The sequence below is a fragment of the Macadamia integrifolia genome, chromosome 12 (assembly GCF_013358625.1).
Source record: "Macadamia integrifolia cultivar HAES 741 chromosome 12, SCU_Mint_v3, whole genome shotgun sequence".
NCBI lineage: Eukaryota > Viridiplantae > Streptophyta > Magnoliopsida > Proteales > Proteaceae > Macadamia > Macadamia integrifolia.
In genome coordinates this window covers 19035900-19054572 of record NC_056568.1, presented here as the reverse complement: position 1 = coordinate 19054572, position 18673 = coordinate 19035900, and the positions used below count along the sequence as shown (strand labels likewise).

At 38.9% G+C, this 18673-nt stretch overlaps 1 protein-coding gene across 1 annotated transcript in view; it reads right to left on the bottom strand.

Annotated features, from left to right (window-relative positions):
* Window positions 1-18673, bottom strand: part of LOC122094770 (valine--tRNA ligase, chloroplastic/mitochondrial 2) — a 163315-nt gene that overhangs the window by 91108 nt on the left and 53534 nt on the right. Inside the window, exons 16-18 of the mRNA XM_042665373.1 lie at window positions 12005-12139; window positions 2217-2327; window positions 1955-2092 (exon numbers count right to left, since the gene is read on the bottom strand). Coding sequence (XP_042521307.1) covers window positions 1955-2092; window positions 2217-2327; window positions 12005-12139 — 384 coding nt within the window. The remainder of the gene's footprint in view (window positions 1-1954; window positions 2093-2216; window positions 2328-12004; window positions 12140-18673) is intronic.

The window sequence follows — 18673 nt, the reverse complement described above, 5'->3', positions numbered from 1 at the left end:
CTCTCACCAGTGGGAATGGTAAAATTGAACTTTGATTGTTCATCGATGGGAAATCTGGGGCCATCTGGAGTGGTTGGCATCATTAGATCTTCAGGACATGCCCTCAAAGCTTACTCGGGTCCTGTTGTTAAGTGTAAGAGTGTAACTCTATTAGAGCAGAATTTTTTCTTCAATGATAGGTCCAGAATTAACTATGAGAGATTTTTGCAGACATATCCTAATTGAGCGAGACCCTTCAACCATAATAACATGGGTGTCTTCATGTTCAGGGGCCATGGAGGTTTGCTCACATTTACAGACATAAAATCCTTGGCTCTTCAAATGAATTTCTTGTTCAGTTGGAAGCTGAGATCAGCCAAAATTGTGGCAGACGAGTTGCTAAGCCAGGAATAAGAAGGCCTGGCTGGTGTTCAGGGAGTTCTCTTCCATTACCAGAATAGTGGATCAGAATTCTCGTTGTTTTGTCACAATTGTGGCCTTGTGGGTGTTTACTTCTGTTTCACAGGTCCTTTGTACATATTTTGATTGTTTTGGTCATGGTTGTCAATATGATGCGACTTTGTAAGTTTGTATCTTTGGCTCTTTGCCTCTTCTTCCGATTTCCTATTACCATTGTTCATTAAAAAAAAAAGAAAAAAAAGAAAAAGGGATACCATTTGAGTTTCAGAGGCGCTGCAATAAAAAATTCAGCAAAAGATTGGTTCAGTTCAAAGATTGAAGAGTCAACCTTGGGTATGTGAAATGTGGAGGCACACATATCTTTTGACAGACAGCCACATTATCAAGTAATCAAGGTATTTGGAGAGGGAGATTTCTTTGGGTATTCTCTCTTTTGAAGGTGCATTAATGCTGAACTGGATCCTTTTTCATTTGTTTTCAAGAAGAATTCACAAAAAGCAGACAATGATTATGTAAAGCCATTATTCCTTCTTTTTCTTTTTTACCCCATCTTTTTTCTTGGGGAAGTGCTTTATGTTGCTTTCAAAATTTGAAGCTGGTAGGATTCTGGAAGTGGCATCGTGGAAAATTAACGGTTTAGAGAATATGTTGTGCTTTTCGAATGGTAGGAGTCTTTGCTGGTGCCACTGCATGCTTGATGCAAAGCCACAGATCTCACAATATGGAATGTTTGGGTAGTGGAGACTGGAGAATAGACACTGTTTGATCACTGGGTAATGATAAAGGTAACCTGAAAGGTTTAAGTGTTGATACTACAGGATGGTCTTTGCAATCAGAGTTGCAGTTTGAGGAGCTCTAGCTTACTTTCACAAAATCTGAGTTTTTCCAGGTCATGAAGAGATATAGTCAGGGATTGTTGAGAACCCTAGTATATGATCCAATTACCTCATCACAGCATACCTAACCAAACCACTGCAGAGACAGATATCAACTGTGGACTCATCGCACCACGATACACCACCCATAGTTGTCAAAGAGCTAGGTGAGCCAAGGCGGTTGAGGGGAGTCAAAAACTAAGGTGACACCAACAAGGAGTCTAGGCCACCAAGGCACCAATCAAAAAAAGTGGCCAGGATGCCTGCGACACTTTGACAAACGTGGCAAACAAATTCCCAAAGACGATCAGCCCCGAACGTTCAATGCAACATAAACTTAAGGGGAGGAGATTTGTCATTGAAAATTCCAAAGTGGGCTAAGATTCACAAGGATTTGATCTATTTTATGCCTGCCATCATTTCATTTATAGGCAGTAATGACCATCTAGCATGCCCAGGCCATAGGTTTCCCTTTACACTAACTACATTACTGACTTTATTATACATTCAACCTTCACAGAGAGCTTCTGTATTCAGTTCATAAGACAGTTTAAATACTATAAGAATACTATGAAGGGATGAAGAAACACAATGATTGTGAACCTCTTATAGTCCACTGGTGCATCTTTGTTAGACTATTAGCCGACTCTTTTCTTTGACCATACAAAAAGGGAGCAAACCTTATAAGCCAGAATGGTTTCCCAGGCAGAGCTTTCACTTTGACAAGGCAAGTTCTGCAGTATGAATTTTCCAGCATTCCACAGTTTATTAGTGAAGGCCTTGTTAGAAGTCAATCTCTCGGTGGACAAGTTAAGGTCCTGACAAGATTATGAAAAGGGATAGCCAAATGAATTTTTGACATAAACTGGAGAACTGTTCAAGAAACAAAAAATTAATATGCAGTAGATGCAGCAGTTCTAAGAATTTAAATGCATCACGAACCTGACCAGCTGTTCCCAAAGAAATAGAAAATCGTAATGCATCTGTGCCAAACTCCTTAATTGTATCAATAGGATCTATGACATTACCCAAAGTTTTTGACATTTTTCGTCCCTGCAAGGATTAAATGTGTAAAAAGTTCAGCATAGGTATCTGGAAAAGCAACCTATAGAAGAAAGTTCACATTCAAGATACTGCTATTAGTGACTGTGAACTAGACTACTAGTGAAACTGTGGGAATAAGAGGACAACCATCACTTAGGAATTTCCGCTCGCAGAAAAATATTGAATGATTCGCAAGAATCCAAATAAACAAACATGAAGATTTAATGTGGCCCATTCTAACTACGAGGCTACAGAAACAAAATTTCCACTAGCCCTAAAAAAAATTATCACAAAATGAAAATTTAAAACTACACACCCAATAACAAAAGGGATACCTACTAGAAACTAGAAAGCCTGCAATCTCCACATTTTCTGAAGGCAACAGTACCTAATCTCTTACACAGTGTGGAACTCTGTTGGGACCCTATGTGCAGCTCCACACAAGAGGTAGAAGGCCAAGGTAGAATCTCAAAAGAATATCAATCAGGAAAAAACTACTCTAATATAATATCAATCAGGAAAAAACTACTCTAATATGGAAAACTTTGAAACAGTTATCGTAATAATATAATTTTGAAACCTAATAGTGACCCAACATGAAATTGAGAACGACCAAAACTCATAGGAGAAAGTGGGAGTTGGTTAACGAATATCAAACCTATTGAATGGGGCAATGACCTGTTTAGATTCTAACATCCCTAAAACCCATTATTACAACACTCCCCCTCAAGCCAGTGTATAGATATCACATATGCCCAACTTGCAGATAATAGGATGAAACATCTTACTACTAAGACCCTTAGTAAATACATCAGCCAGTCATTCACTAATGGGAACAAAAGGCATAGTGATAAGAACTATATCCAGTTTCTCTTTGATGAAGTGCCGATCGATCTCCATGTGTTTGGTTCAATTATGCTAGACAGGGTTGTGAACAATGCTGATGGCAGATTTGCTATCACAAAATAGCTTCATAGGAAGAACAGCAGGGATAGCCAAATCTATAAGAAGACCATGAAGCCATAAAAGCTCACAAATGCCATGGGCTATAGTATGGAACTCTGCTTCAGCACTAGACCGAGCAACAACAACTTGTTGCTTGCTTCACCAAGTAACAAGATTACCACCAACAAAGGTGCTATAACCAGTGGTAGACCTGTGGTCATTAGGAGAACCTACCCAATCAACATCCGTGTAGACCCCAACCCGACCGTGATCATGAGGAGAAAGAAAAGATGCCATGTCATGGGGTAGATTTCAAGTAACGGCGCATGCGTAGAACAACTTCCATGTGTAACGAGTAAGGATCATGCATGTACTAGCTAACCAGCATGCGTAGCACAACTTCCATGTGTAACGAGTAAGGATCATGCATATACTAGCTAACCAAGCTGAAGACATGCGCTATATCAGTGTGTGTATGAGAAAGGTAGATCAAATGCCCAACTAATCTTTGATATCTCTTCTTGTCCACAAAAAAACCTTCCTTGCTAACCAAGTGTCCATTAGCATCAATAGAAGAATCTGTCGGCTAGCACCGCAACATACCTGTCTCAGAAAGAAGGTCAAGCACATAGTTCCACTGAGACCATAGTTGTCATAGCGCCAAGGTGAACCAAGGCATTGGATGGCGGTCTAAGCGCTTGACAAGAAGGTGCCCGCCTTAAGGTGAACAAAGCGACCAAGTGTTATTTTTTATTATTTAATAAGCTACATATACCTTGTATTATAAAAAATCAACATTAAGCCACATCAAGTCATTAAAAATCAACATTAAGCCATATCAAATCATAAAAAATTAACATTAAGTCATAAAAAATCAACATTTAGATAAATCATATTGTTCTAAAATAAGTTTGACTGGTCAAATGATTTTATTTTTACACAAAACTTTTTGTATTTGGTATAACATAAAATCAGCTTTCCAACAAGTCTAAGATTACTTAAATTTGAGTTGTAATGACAAAGTTATGTTCCGGTTAAACTTATTTTAAAGTACGCAAATGTTGTTAAAATCTCCTGAATGAAAATAATTTTATGGATATCAAAACAAAAAAATATTTTACCCGACTTTTGGTTTTCAGCAATGTTTTAACATAATAAGATTTATAAAATTTTCATAATTGAGAAAAACCCAGCATTTAAAAGCTGAAAATCACCCCTATAACCAAAATCCAGTTTTTGTTCTCGGACTGAGAGGTTTACTTTTTATCATTTTGGAATTTTATTTTTAAACTATTTTTATTGGATTTCAAATAGGGGGTATTTTCTTATTTATGAATAACATAAGTAAATGAAATCATTTATTTAAATGATATTTGGAAAAAATAAGTGCCAAAATACAAGGCGACAAGCAGTGCAAAAGGCGATTGTCGCCTAGGCCCCAGGCAAACCACCTGGATGCCAAGTCGTCGCCTTGCAACGCCATGACAACTATGGCTAAGACAAGTAGATTCCACGAGAAGACCTGGCTACTTCAATACTAAGGAACTAAAGAAGCTGTTCAAGATCTTTAATCTCAAATTCCTCACTCAGGTATTTCTTGAGGCGAGTTATTTTTGCAAGGTCATCTCCTGTAACAACAATATCATTTACGTAGAAAATCAGGATAGCAATCTTTCCACTAGATATTTTAATGAACAAAATGTGGTCAACATTGCTTTGAGAGTAGCCTATAGCACTCATGGCTCAGTGATGCCACCCAAACCAAGCACGAGGGGATTGCTTTAGCCCATATAATGCATGCTTCAGCTTGCACACCTTCCCTTGGGTTTCGAACCTAGGAGGAATGTCCATAGACACTTACTCCTCAAGTTTCCCATGAAGGAATGCATTCTTCACGTCCAATTGTTGAAGGTCCTAGCCTAAGTTAATAGCACGTGATAAGATAACCACTGGAGCAAAAGTCTCTTGGTAGTCAATCCATAAGTTTGACTAAAGCCTTTAACAACAAATCTATCCTTGTAGCGATCCACTATACCATCGGCCTTCTGCTTAACTCTGAAGACCCACTTAAAACCATGGTTTAAAATCTCACCGAGATCTCGGTAATTTCGTGTTTTTTTTTTCACCGAGTCGAGATGTGCTACGAATTACAAAAATGACATCATCTCGGTCAAAATTTTGGTATCTCAACCAAAATTTCGGTACCATCTCGGTTGAGAAACCGAAATGATACCAAGGCTTATAAATACAATATCTCGTGAGGGGGAGTCGAAATTTCGACTCCAACTTGGCTATCTTGGCAAAATTTTGGTTCCTCCTTGCATTTGAACACAAAATCACTCCAGTTCACTAATTTGCCACATTATCACATCTACTACCTTGAAGACATAGTTTTTAAGGCAGTAAGGCGACATAGGCATTTAAGGGTCTTTCGGAGCGCCTTAGCGAGAAGGCGGGCATAAAGCGTCGTCTTATCGACTAAAGCGTTCCTGTGTAATTTTTTTATAAGACCAATCTATTTGGCTCAAATCCTAGTTGAATCCTATTACTCATATGTTAAATAAATATTAAAGGTTCATATTCATACCAATGTAAGATATTCATCAAGAAAACAAATGAATAAAGTGAATAAACTAAGTTCATCAATCATCAATCATCATAACATATTAACATATAATATAAATACATAATTATGAAACAAAATTATAAATATAAAGAAAAGAAGACATAAAAAATACAAGTACTTATTATACTTACCTCTATGATGCCAAAATGAGTGTCTAAGCCCTAAGGTCATCCACTATATTTCTACTCCTGTCAAAGAAAAATGAAGCTCACCGCTGCCGGAGCAAAATGGTCGCCTGGATCAGTGGTTCTTCCTTGTTTGTTGATTCCTTCTCAAAGCTCTTTCTTAAAACCTTTGACAAAATCCAAACCCTGTTTGTGAATCGTGTTTTTGTTTTGTTTGTTTTGGTTATTTTTGGTGGACTGAAGCTGATCCCATACATCTCAAGTGTTAACAAAACCATAGACCTACCAATAAAAAATCTATATTTGGAATCTTCATCAAGTAATTTTAAAATGTGTTTAAAAAAAAAAAAGAAAAAACCCATAAGGCGCCACTTCACATAAGGCAGAGCACTGCCTTACCATCTCTAGACCGCATCAGCGCTAAGGCGCTGGTAAGGCGACGCCTTAGCAGCACCTTAAAAACTATGCTTGAAGATCACTCCAAGTTGAAGATCTACACATTTCAAGCTTTAGAAAGGTAAACCACTTTCCCCAATACCATTTTTTTTAAATAGTAACATAAATACATGTTGGATATGGCTAAATTTTTTATATGTTAAACACTAGAGACCGATCTATGACCTCACGGAGTCAAAAAAAAATTTTGATTCATAAATATATTTTTTTTCTTGTTTAAAAAATACATTTTCCATCAACATAAAATGTATTTTTTTATGGCCAATATAGCTTTGATGGTACTTAATTATATATATGTTACTCACCATTGGCTGATCTACCACTTTATCGGAGATTTAAGAGTAAGATGCTCAATGGATGACTTTAGTTGGGACTTAGGAGTTAGGGAGTTGCATAATATTATATTACTCTAATACTATAAATATTAAATAATTAATATTAATGTATGTTTTATTCATGGCTTAGATGCATTATTTATTTGTTTTACTATCATATTACATCTTGCTCTAGCAATGAAGCAGGTAAAATCCCCAGAACAGTTCAACGATTGCTGCCAAACAAGGGTGCAACTCTAAAACATTGTCATGTTCTAATATTTTTGCAAATTTAAGTTCTAACTTCTAAACATGCTTATTAACCTTAAGACAAGCTATCCACCAAGTTCATGTCATAGTATCGCCGTTTGACCACTGAAACAGTCAATCAAGTAAAAAAAAAAAAAAAAAACCTACTCGCCAAGATTTCAGCTAGTTGGTGATTCTGAAACCACCAAAACACCGAAATGAGACGAGATTTCGAACCTTTCTTGAAACCAGCCATCTTCTTCTGGGAGGGAAGACACACTAAATCCCATGTGCCATTCTTCTTTGGAGCTTGCATCTCCTCAACCATAGTTTCCTTCCATTATGAGTCTGCACTCACTTCTTGCCAGCTATGGGTAATAGACACAGAGGACAAAGAGGACACAAAACTATAGCAGGACAAAGAAAGTGAGTTATAAGAGTTTTAGCACTAAGATGTATAATGCAGGACCTAGTGCCTTTGCGAGCAGCAATTGGTAACTCTAAAGTAGGGTCAACACTAACAACTGGAACATCAACAGGATAGGAAAGAGAATTACCTAAGTCAGAGGGGATTGGATTAGGTTCGAGAGGAAACGATTGGCATGGTAGAGTAGGTGCAGGATGTGCAGTGGTCTGGGTCTATTGTCTATGACCATAAACCATAGTTGTCAAGGCGTCCAGGCGGTTTGCCTGGGGCCTAGGTGACATTCGCCTTATTGCACTGCATACCGCCTTGTGTTTTGGCACTTATTTATATTTGTTATTTCATTTACTTAAGATATTATTCATAAATAAGCAAATACCCCCTATTTGAATCCAATAAAAATAGTTTAAAAATCAAATTCCAAAAGAATAAAAAGTCAACCCCCCAGTCCAAGAAGAAAAACTGGATTTTGGTTATAGGGGCGATTTTCAACTTTTAAATGCTGGAGTTTTTCTTAATTATGAAAATTTTATAAATTCTATCATGTTAAAACATTGCTAAAAACCAAAAGTCCGGTAAAATAATTTTTGGTTTTGATGTCCATAAAATTATTTTCATTCAGGCGATTTTAACAGCATTCGCGCACTTAAAAATAAGTTTGACCGGAGAATAACTTTATTATTACAACTTAGATTTAAGTAATCTTAGACTTGTTGGAAAGCTGGTTTTATATTATAACTGATACAAAAAGTCTCATGTAAAAATAATATCATTTGACCAGTCAAACTTGTTATAGAACCAGAGCATTTCTCTAAATTTTGATTTTTTATAACTTAATGACTTAATGTTAATTTTTTATAATTTAATATGGTTAAATGTTGATTTTTAATGACTTGATGTTGCTTAATGTTGATTTTTTTATGATACAAGGTATATATAGCTTACTAAATAATGTTAGAAAGTAGGAAAAATAAAAAATAACAATTGGTTGCCTTGTTCGCCTCAAGGCGTGCGCCTTCTCGCCTAAGCGCTTAGACAACCCTCCACTGCCTTGGTTCGCCTTATCGCCGTGACAACTATGTCATAAACACACATCTCTGGACTAGGCCGAGCCAGAGTAGAAGTGTAAGTCTTCCCCTGCTATGAAACAGCGGCAGGGATAACAAATGGTGGTGTATCAAGCTCAAGAGGTGGCACATCTTCCACTGTGGAAGAAGAGAACCCCTAAAGAGGTGGCACAGTGTCATAAAACGCAATTTCATGAAAGACAACATCTATAGTCACAAACCAACACCGAGTGTAGGGATGATAACACTAATAGCTTTTCTTGAGTTGCAGAGTACCCCAAAAAATGCACCGGATACCGCAAGGATTAAACCTCCCAAAAGCATGCCGATCACGAGCATAACAGGTGCAACCAAATACCTTGGGAGGGATAGGAAAGCAACAGAGCCCTGGAGAAGATCCAAAGGTGAGCAGAAGTCAAGGACCCAAGAAGGCATTTGGTTGATAAAAAAAGCAGCAGTGAGAACCGCATCTCTAGTAGTGAGGAGCATGCATCTCAAACATAAGAGAGTATGCGACCTCACAAAGGTGGCGATTATTTTGCTCAACAACACCATTCTGAGCCAAAGTATCGACACAAGTAGTCTAATAGACCATCCCATAAGCGGACAGAAAAGCCTGAAAAGACTCTTTGAAGTATTCGTGGCAATTGTCACCTCGATAACTTAATAGTAGCACTAAATTGGGCCGCACCATACGGTGAAACTTTTGAAAGCAATGAAAAACATCGCCCTCGGTGCACATCATATAAACCCAAGTGGACCAAAAATGTCAGTTAATAAAAGCAAACCACTGAAAACCATTGACAAACACATAATGCGATGGACCCCAAATATCACAATGTATCAAAGAAAAAGGAGAGACTTATTACCAGAAACAAAATAAGTGATTCGAGTATGTTCGGCCAATACATGTCTCACATAAAAACTAACTCGAATTACAATGCTTAAAAGAAGGAAAAAGCCTAGCTAAAGTCCCTAAAGGAGGATTTCCCAACCGACAGTGCCACTGTAGTAACTCAGAGATAGAAGAGGACGAAGAAGATGTCACTACTCAGAGATGGAAAGGGACGAAGAAGATGTCTGAAGAGCCTGACCAGAGACCAAAGGAGAGTCATCATCAAGCAGATACAGACCACTATGCACCCTACTAGAGTCAATTATTGCTGCTTTCACCAGATCCTGAAAAACACAATGAGACGGGAAAAAGGTGACATTGCAATTAAGACTGAAAGTGAGACTACTAATAGACAATAAATTAGTAAGAAAGGATGGAACATGTAAAGCAGTAGAGAGAGATAAAGTAGAATTATAGCTAACAAATTCCTTTCCCAAAATAATGGAATGAGTTCTGTTAGTTAATCTGACCTTACCATTACCAGAAAAGGAAGTATGTTAAGACAAAAGAGCCAAAGAACCTGTCATATGATCTTATGCCCCAAAGTTAATAATCCACGCGGTAGACTAGACAGACGTACCATGACCACATAAATAGGTACCTGAACCAAATGGAGTGGCGCGAGCAAAACTCATCGTTGCAGATGCAGGAGGCTCCATACGAGTCTAAAGACATCGAAAGGTAATAAGCTCATCAAAGGATAGAGATGTTGCCAAGGTGCTTGGTGCAGAGTCAAAGTCAGAGACCTCAGTATGGTTGGCCTAACCAAGATTACCACGACCCTTTCCATGACCTTTTCCAAATGTATCCATAGGGTGGCCATGAAGCTTCCAACAGTGTTGCTTGGTATGACGTTCCTTACTATAGTAGTCGCACTTTACATGTGCTTTGGTAGAGGAGCCACTAGACTGTGGGGCTACGCTATAGGACTAAGCGCCAGAGGTAAGAGCAAATCTCCCTATGGGAGCGGAATAAGTTGTGAGAGCATAGTGGTACGGTGGTTTTCCTCAAGTTGTATCATAGTGTAGGCTTGCTCTGAAATAGGAAAGAGAGACCAACTCAGAACATGAAGCCGCAGTTGGTCGTATTCCACATTCAGTCCTTCCAGGAAATCATAGACTCTAAGCTTGTCTTCCGTTTTTAAAAAGCAATGACATCAATAGAAGTGGTGGGAATATACTCATAAAAGTCCAACTCATGCCACAAAGTTCGCAACTCGTAATAGTATTGTAACAGAGTTAACCACTTTTGCTTCAGATTGTGAACCTTTTGGTGAAGTTTGAATACCTGAGCATCATTCCCAATCAGGGAGTAAATTCCATGTACAAACTTCCATATCTTTATAACGGAGTTAAGGAGATGATAGCCACGAGCAACTGTGGTTGCATAGAGTTGACAAGCAAAGCAATAATAAGAGAATTTGCACACTCCAATTTATCAATATCAATACCTGTGGAGGCTGCTTTGTGGTTCCAGTAAGATACCCATAACATCCACAAGATTTAATGGAGATAAGGCACAAGCGTGACCACATAAGTTAGTACCATCAAGCTTGATAGCACATGGATGGAATGTGGGAGCGGTGCTAGAGTTGTTACCACCAGTGGAAGTGGTTGAGTTCGCAGACATGGTTTCCAATCAAAGAGGCTGCGGAGCTGGATCAAACAAGCTGATACACTAACCTCAGGTAGAAGCACCAAAAAGAAGGAAAAACCCTAAAAACCCAAAAATCGATTAAGGGAGAAAACCTTGACATAATCGATTTTGGGTAAAGCTCTGGAACAAAGTCCTGAGACAGTAACGTGGCCAATACATATCATAACAAGGATCAATAGCATCAATCGGAGCCATCTTCAGGCTGACCGATGAATCACACAGGAAAGAAAAACCCTGATATCAAAAATTCGACCAAGGTAAAAACCCTGAAAAATGTGAACTGAGTATCTATAGATCATTAGAGAGGAGAAATCTGAGAGTCCAGGAAAGAAGATGGAAGGGCTGGAGACCTCCCTTGGTGGTTTAAGAGACTACCACCAAGAGGGGGAGGCAATAGAAGAAGAGGAGAGGGAGAGAGAGACGATGGAGGGAGGCTCAGGTGGGAGCCACTGGGAACAAAATCAAGAAAGAGAGGTGAGATAGAAAAGATGGGAGTCCTTAGGGTTTGGATCTAGGTCTCTAATACAAGGTTGAATGTGATAGTGACTTGTTTGGATTCTAACAATATTCCTAAAACCCATTATCATAACAAAACCAAACAAATATCATATGAATTAAGTCAGAATACATCAATTATGACAGAAGTTATCCATTCAGATCTTTTCAAGACATTGGGTAATAAAAATGGCAAATGCTGTTGCCGTAGAACTGCACTTCAAGAGTAAATTGAACTCATTACGAACTAAAATCCACATTTATCCTGTAAATTGAACAGGGAAAGTGATAAATATAAATATAATATACCAGAAAACTGGTGAAGTAAAAATCCAAAATTATCTGTTTCCTTCAGTTGAAACAGCAGCTAGAATAAACTATGTACAGGAGCAGCACCAAATTAGTATGTCAATTGCACCACTACTATATCTTACTTGAGAATCCCGAATGAGTCCATGTAAATAAACATTTGAAAATGGAACAGTCCCCGTGAACTCAATTCCCATCATGACCATCCGTGCCACCCAAAAGAACAGAATGTCATGCCTGTGTGCGAACATTGTATCAAGTTAAGGACCCAATCTAATATAAGAACCTGAATTGAACCAAGAAAAGAACAAGCATCAAAGCATGTAGAAGAAAAATAGAATTAACAGACCACTCATTCATTAGCGATAGACAAAGAAAAACAAATTCAACGTGAATTGTGTTATTACTTTCCAAATTGTTTGGACTTTGCCTGAAGGAAAACTTGAATCTCAAACATTTGATTTACCTTAAAGATTTCATTTGAAATAAAGGAAGTTTTTCTCTTGGGAGGTGTCTAGCTGAGTGAGAGACATTAATTACCAGTTATATAAGCACTTGAGGAGAAAGGTGCTTTAAGGACAATAACACCATTTGCAATTTCTAGGGGTTCATGAAGGAAAAGAAAGCATTGATCTTTGAAGGAAAGACAAGGAGATTTCAAGAACCCTACAAAAAAGAGATCATTAAAGGGTTGCAGTTAAGCAGCCTCTCACCCACCCCCCCTTTCTGACTGGCAACAATAAAAGGATTTAATTACGAAGAGAGAAGGATAAACAGGACATTAGTTAAGCACAAGCAGGAAGAAAAATAAATAGAAGTCCCAGCAAACCATAACCTTTCCTGAAACCCTCCAAAATCTGGAAACATCTATTACAAAAAGTAGCACGCTGTCAAGCATGTCTACACTTCCCCTCCCCCAATATAAAGCATTTTTGGTGAGGAATTTACATATTTAATTTGGGAAAGACTTGTCATTTTCTGTCCTGTGTCATACACCATAGGATGGCCCTTGCAAAGCTACAGTTATCTTTAAAAAGCAACCGCTGGGGGCAGGGGGAGCAGGAGCAGGGATTCTTTCCTCTTCATTTTTTTGTGTGTGTGTGTGTGTGTGTGTGTGTGCAGGTAGGAACTTTTAGCATCAGCAACTGGAGCTTTTGTAGCAGACTAGCAGCAGAGTATCATGAAACAGATGCACACTCCCCTTAGTGGAAGAGCACTGCTCTTCTTCTTCCCTATCCTTTTTCCTTTTTTAGGTTTGGTAAATTGCATAATTGTTTTGCCACGGAGGTGAGTACCAGGCATTGCCATAAGATATGAAGCACCTCCTATAAAATATTGTACACTCATTTAAATCCCCTCTTTAAAATGTATCGATGATTCACAATGTTTAGTTATGGTCCGTAGTTTTGGCCATGGACTTTGGTTGACATAGAAGCAGTGTAGGGCCTGAAAACACATAAAGGGCATACAGAAGCCCTATAGGGATGAAACAAATAGGGGAAAATTTCCTCAAAAAAATTCAATATTGTTCAACAAATCTGACTTTACAAGCTCACTATGACATATTTATAGACAATTGACTCAGGTCAGTCCTATTACTAACTTAAAAGACAATAAAACCCTTAACAAAAACTCCTAAACTAATTAAACATTGAAAAACTAAAAATCCTGTCATAACATTGTTGTAATATGGGTATTAGGGTAGAATTGTCCATAGGGGCATTATTGTACTTGTACACATATCTTAAATATTATAAATAAAGGTGGGCTGATGTTAGACACAAGTCACAATTCCCCAAAATACATAGTATCAGAGCAGAGATCCCATTCTGGGTTTCTGTCCTACTGAATACCAAAACCCCCACAAGTCACCTTTTATTCTTTTGGGCAGCAAGCCCTCCCTTACCCTCGATACATTATCCCCATGTATTAATCAGATCTCTATGCATTATCATATCTGAATATTTTTTGTTTGGTTCCATTCTGCTACATTTGGCATAGCATGTGATTTGTTTCCTGAGATTGGTTCATGGATTCCTTTTGAGATCAGCAATCATGGAGGCTTCAGATGATACTACTACATCAACTGTTTTGGACGTAGTGAGTGGTACTCATGGTGACTATCCTCCATTCCCTGCTAACTCCATCAAGTTGGATGCGAGCAATTATTTGACGTGGTCTAGATCCTGCTTTCTATCAATTGATTCTCGCTGTTATTCCAGGCATCTCACAGGTGAAACTAAGAAGCCTACAGCTGCTGGTTCTATTAAAAAGAAGTGGAGCTCCGACAATTCCCCGGTTATGCCATTCTTGTTGATTTCAAGGAACCCTAGTATTGCTCGGGGTTATTTGTTGATGATGGATATGGCTACCAAGATCTGGAAGGCCGCTAATACTTATACCCAGATAGAGAACGATTCACAAATCTATGAGTTAAGGAAGAAGATTAATGAGATAAAGCAGAGAGTTGACGCCCAATATTAATCTGACTTGAGAGGAATGTGGCAGGAGCTGGATTTTTATGATGATATTCAGGCTATTTGTTCTCTGATTTTAGGAAAAGTGATGACAAGCTCTGGGTGTATGATTTCCTAGCTGGCTCGAAAGTGGAGTTTGATCAGATTCGGGCACATGTCCTGAATTGTGACCCCTTCCCATCTCTAGAACAGGCCTACTCTATGGTTCAATCTGAAGATGGTTGCCATGCTGCTATGCTACGGCCTATCTCACAATAGCGGTCAGCCTTATATTATGGTCAGGGTACTGGATCACAATCCCGTCCTGCTTTTTCATGGTCTGGTGATCGATCTACTACTGCGAATGAACCTGTGAAGTGTGCTTATTGTGGTGAGGAGCGGCACACTGGAGAATTTTGCTGGAAACTTCATGGGAGGCCAATTCCAGGGAACATGGTGGTGGTTGTTCCAACCATTCTCAGGCAAACCAGAGTAAGGCATTTGCTACCTCTGATGCCACTAGTGCTTCCCTCTCACAGGATGAGTTATCTCTATTGCATCGTTAGATGACCAAATTGGAGCCCTTACGTTCATTCGTTGTCATTGCTGCCTCCATGCCGGTTACCTCTGAGTCCCACTCTGCTCACTCAGGTATTTCTTTTGTTGATCCTTGTTGATCATTGTATCCCTTCCTTAGATAATTGACTCTGGTGCAATAGATCATATGACTAGTTCTCCTAGTCATTTTTCTCAGTATTCTCTGTCATTAGGTAAAACTAAAATAAGGGTTGCTAATGGTTCCCTCACCTCTGTTTCAGGGAAGGGTACTATTTAGTGCTCTCCCTTGTTATCCTTGTCCTCAATGTAGTATTACTAGGGACTTGAATTGCAAAGTTACCATCTTTCCTTTCCGTTTTATTTTTTTGGACTTGGTGACAAAAGCAACGATTGGCAGTGGTAAAGTGAGTGGTGGCCTCTACCTGCTCGAGATTGCATCGTGCACACTTTCTTGAACTCAGACTTATGCCACTAATTCATCTTTTGCATTATCAAAGTTACATCAGTGGCATTGCCGTTTGGGACATCCCCCTTTGGGAACTTTATCTAGGATTTTTCCATATTTATTTAAACAGTGTAATCCGAACCAGTTTTTGTGATGCTTGTATTTTTTCCAAGTAAACTACAAGTGTTTACTCCTGTTTAGATAACAGAAGTATTGTTCCCTTTTCATTCATACATTTTGATGTGTGGGGCCCTGCCTGTGTATCTGTGTCTAGATATCGATGGTTGTCACATATATTGATTATCACACTCGACTTACTTAGATTTATTTCTTGCGCCATAAGAATGAGGTTTTTCATTGTTTTTGGTCATTTCATCGCTTAATTTGGACTCAGTATAATGCTACAATCAAAATATTACGAGCTGATAATTGTAAGGAGTATGTGGATGGTGATTTCCAATCTTATCTTGCTGATCACAACAATCTTCATCAGACGAGCTGTGTTGATAATCCAGGACAGAATGGAGTAGCCGAAAGGAAGAACAAACACTTGTTGGAAGCTTCCAAGTCTCTTATGTTGGAGATGAATGTACCAGCTCAATACTGGAGTGAGGTAATATTTACTGCTGCATATCTTATTAACCAGATTCCATCTCAGATCTTAGAGTCCAGTTGTCCTATTGAGGTGCTTACTAGACCGTCCTCCTTTGCGGTTCCTCCCAAAATTTTTGTCTGTCTGTTTTGCTCGCAATCATCACCTCCATGGAAAGCTTGATCCCCAGGGTCTTCGGTGTATTGTTTATTGAGTATTCCATAAGGACCACAACTCAAAAAGGGTATGTGTTATCATCCCCCTTCTCGTTGTCTGTTTGTCACAATGGATGTGGTGTTTCATGAGATGGAGGCCTATCACCCTACGTCGGCATCTCTTCAAGGGGAGTCTGATACTGTACCGGAAGATCTACTCCTAATTGTTTCTCTTGATAGCAGTTCGTTTTTCAGGAAGAAGAGGAGACATTGGTTGAGAAGTGGATAGCATCTTCCCATTGTGGATTTGCAAAAGCTTCCTGCCAGTTCTAAGAAATGAAAACAGAGAACAAAGAAGACAAAAAAGCACAATAGGACAGCGATATGACTCGATATGAGAAATAGGATGTTGTATGCAGGTTCTACTTCCCTTACAGTCAGCAATAGGAAGATTAAGAAAAGGATCACTAACACTAGGAGGGAAGAGAATATCTGATAGGGTGTTGGACAATGGATTTGAGGTTGATTGGCTAGGCAGTGTGGAAGTGGTGTCAAACCTTTTTGTTTCCTCGAGAGTACACCTGCAATGGTTTTGGCTCCCCTTGATGAAGAGATAAGGGCACTTGGAAGAATGACACGTGAGATTTGGTACCTCTTCCACCACACAAGAAGCCTGTGGGGTGCAAATGGGGTTTACAATCAAACAGAGGGCTGATGGGACTGTGGACAGGTACAAAGCTAAATTAGTTGCCAAAGGATTTACTCAGACTTACGGTACAGACTATTAGGAAACTTTTGCCCCAGTTGCCAAAACGAATACTGTCTGAGTTATCTCCTATGTAGTTAACTTAGGATGGGAGCTGCAACAGGTTGATGTCAAGAATGCCTTCCTCCATGGTGAGCTAGAGGAAGAGATGTATATGGACATTCCTCCAGATTTTTCTGGCAAGGAGACTCAAAGGAAGGTATGCAAACTAAAACATGCATTATATGCTTTGTAGCAATCCCCCAACGCATGGTTTGGTCGCTTTCACAGGGCTATGGTGTCAATGGGATATAAACAAAGTAATGCTGATCATACACTATTTACCAAGCAAGTTGGTAATCGTGCTACTATCTTCATTGTATATATTGACGACATTGTTGTCACTAGAAGTGCTATTGCTGAAATAGCTAATTTGAAGGTTTAGATGGGTAAAGAGTTCGAGATTAAAGATCTGGGTAAGTTGTGGTACTTCTTCGGCATTGAAGTGGCTTGTTCTACAAGAGGTGTATTTCTTTCTCAACAAAGTTACACTTGTGACCTTCTTTCTGAGTCTGGGATGTTAGGATGCAAGCCGGTTTATACCCCACTTGAGGTCAATGGTCATCTCAAAAGCAAAGATGGTGAACAAGTTGATAAAGGTTGATACCAAAGACTAGTTGGGTGAATTATCTATTTGTCTCATACTAGACCAGACATAACCTATGCTATTAGTTTGGTGCGTCAATACATGAACGATCCCAATTCTTCTCATATAGAGGAAGTGTTCTATATTCGTCATTACTTGAATTCAGGTCCAGGGAAGGGCATTCTGTTCCCACCTCATGATCATATGCGTGTGTAGGCATTTACTGATGCGGAGTGGGATGGTTCCCCATATGGCAACGTTGTCATGTGATGTAGCAAGAAGCAATTTGTGGTGGCTAGATCTAGCGCGGAGGCAGAGTTTCGAGCCATGGCATATGGTATTTGTGAGTTCCTCTTGCTTCAGGGTTTTCTTCATGATTTGGGCGCGCCAATTCAAGTGCCTATGATGTTGTATTTTGACAACAATTCAGCTATTAACATTGCTCATAATCTAGTTCGGCATGATCGCACAAAGTATGTAGAGATTGACAGACATTTTATTAAGGAGAAGCTGGAGCAGGGTCATATGTGCATTCCCTTTGTGAAGTTTGGAGATCAGTTAGTCAATATCCTTCTGAAAGATCTTAGTAGTAAAGATTTTTCATCCTATTTTGTGTAAGTTGGGAATGTATGATATCCATGCACCAACTTGAAGGGGAATGTTGTAATATGGGTATAAAGTTAGAATCGTCCAAGGGGGCATTATTGTACTTGTACTCATAACTCAACTACTATATAAAAAAGGTGGGCTGGTGTCAGCTAGACACAAATCACAATTCCCCAAAATCAACACACTCCATGAGTAAATTGGTCATAACTCTCCCGATACAACTCCAAATTGCAAGATCTTGGTTTTGTGGATAGGTAACTTAATAGCCTTTTAAAAGGAACCAAAGCCACAAAAAATGGATAGATTTTGACGCACCAAAAATGACCCAAACAAAAGGAATGGAAATAATGCAGCTTCCACAACCCAATGGTCCCAGCAGACCCAAACGCCATTCTTCACTGCCAAATTTCCCTAAATCACTGGTATATACTATCACATCTACTTTATATATTAATATACGAACTTAGATACTATTGTATTTTGATATATTAATTAAAGTAGATACCATATCATATCCAAAATATGTCTACCTGCTTCTGCAGCTGCAGAGACTGCTTCTTCCTCTTCTTCTCGCTCCCCCCCCCCCCC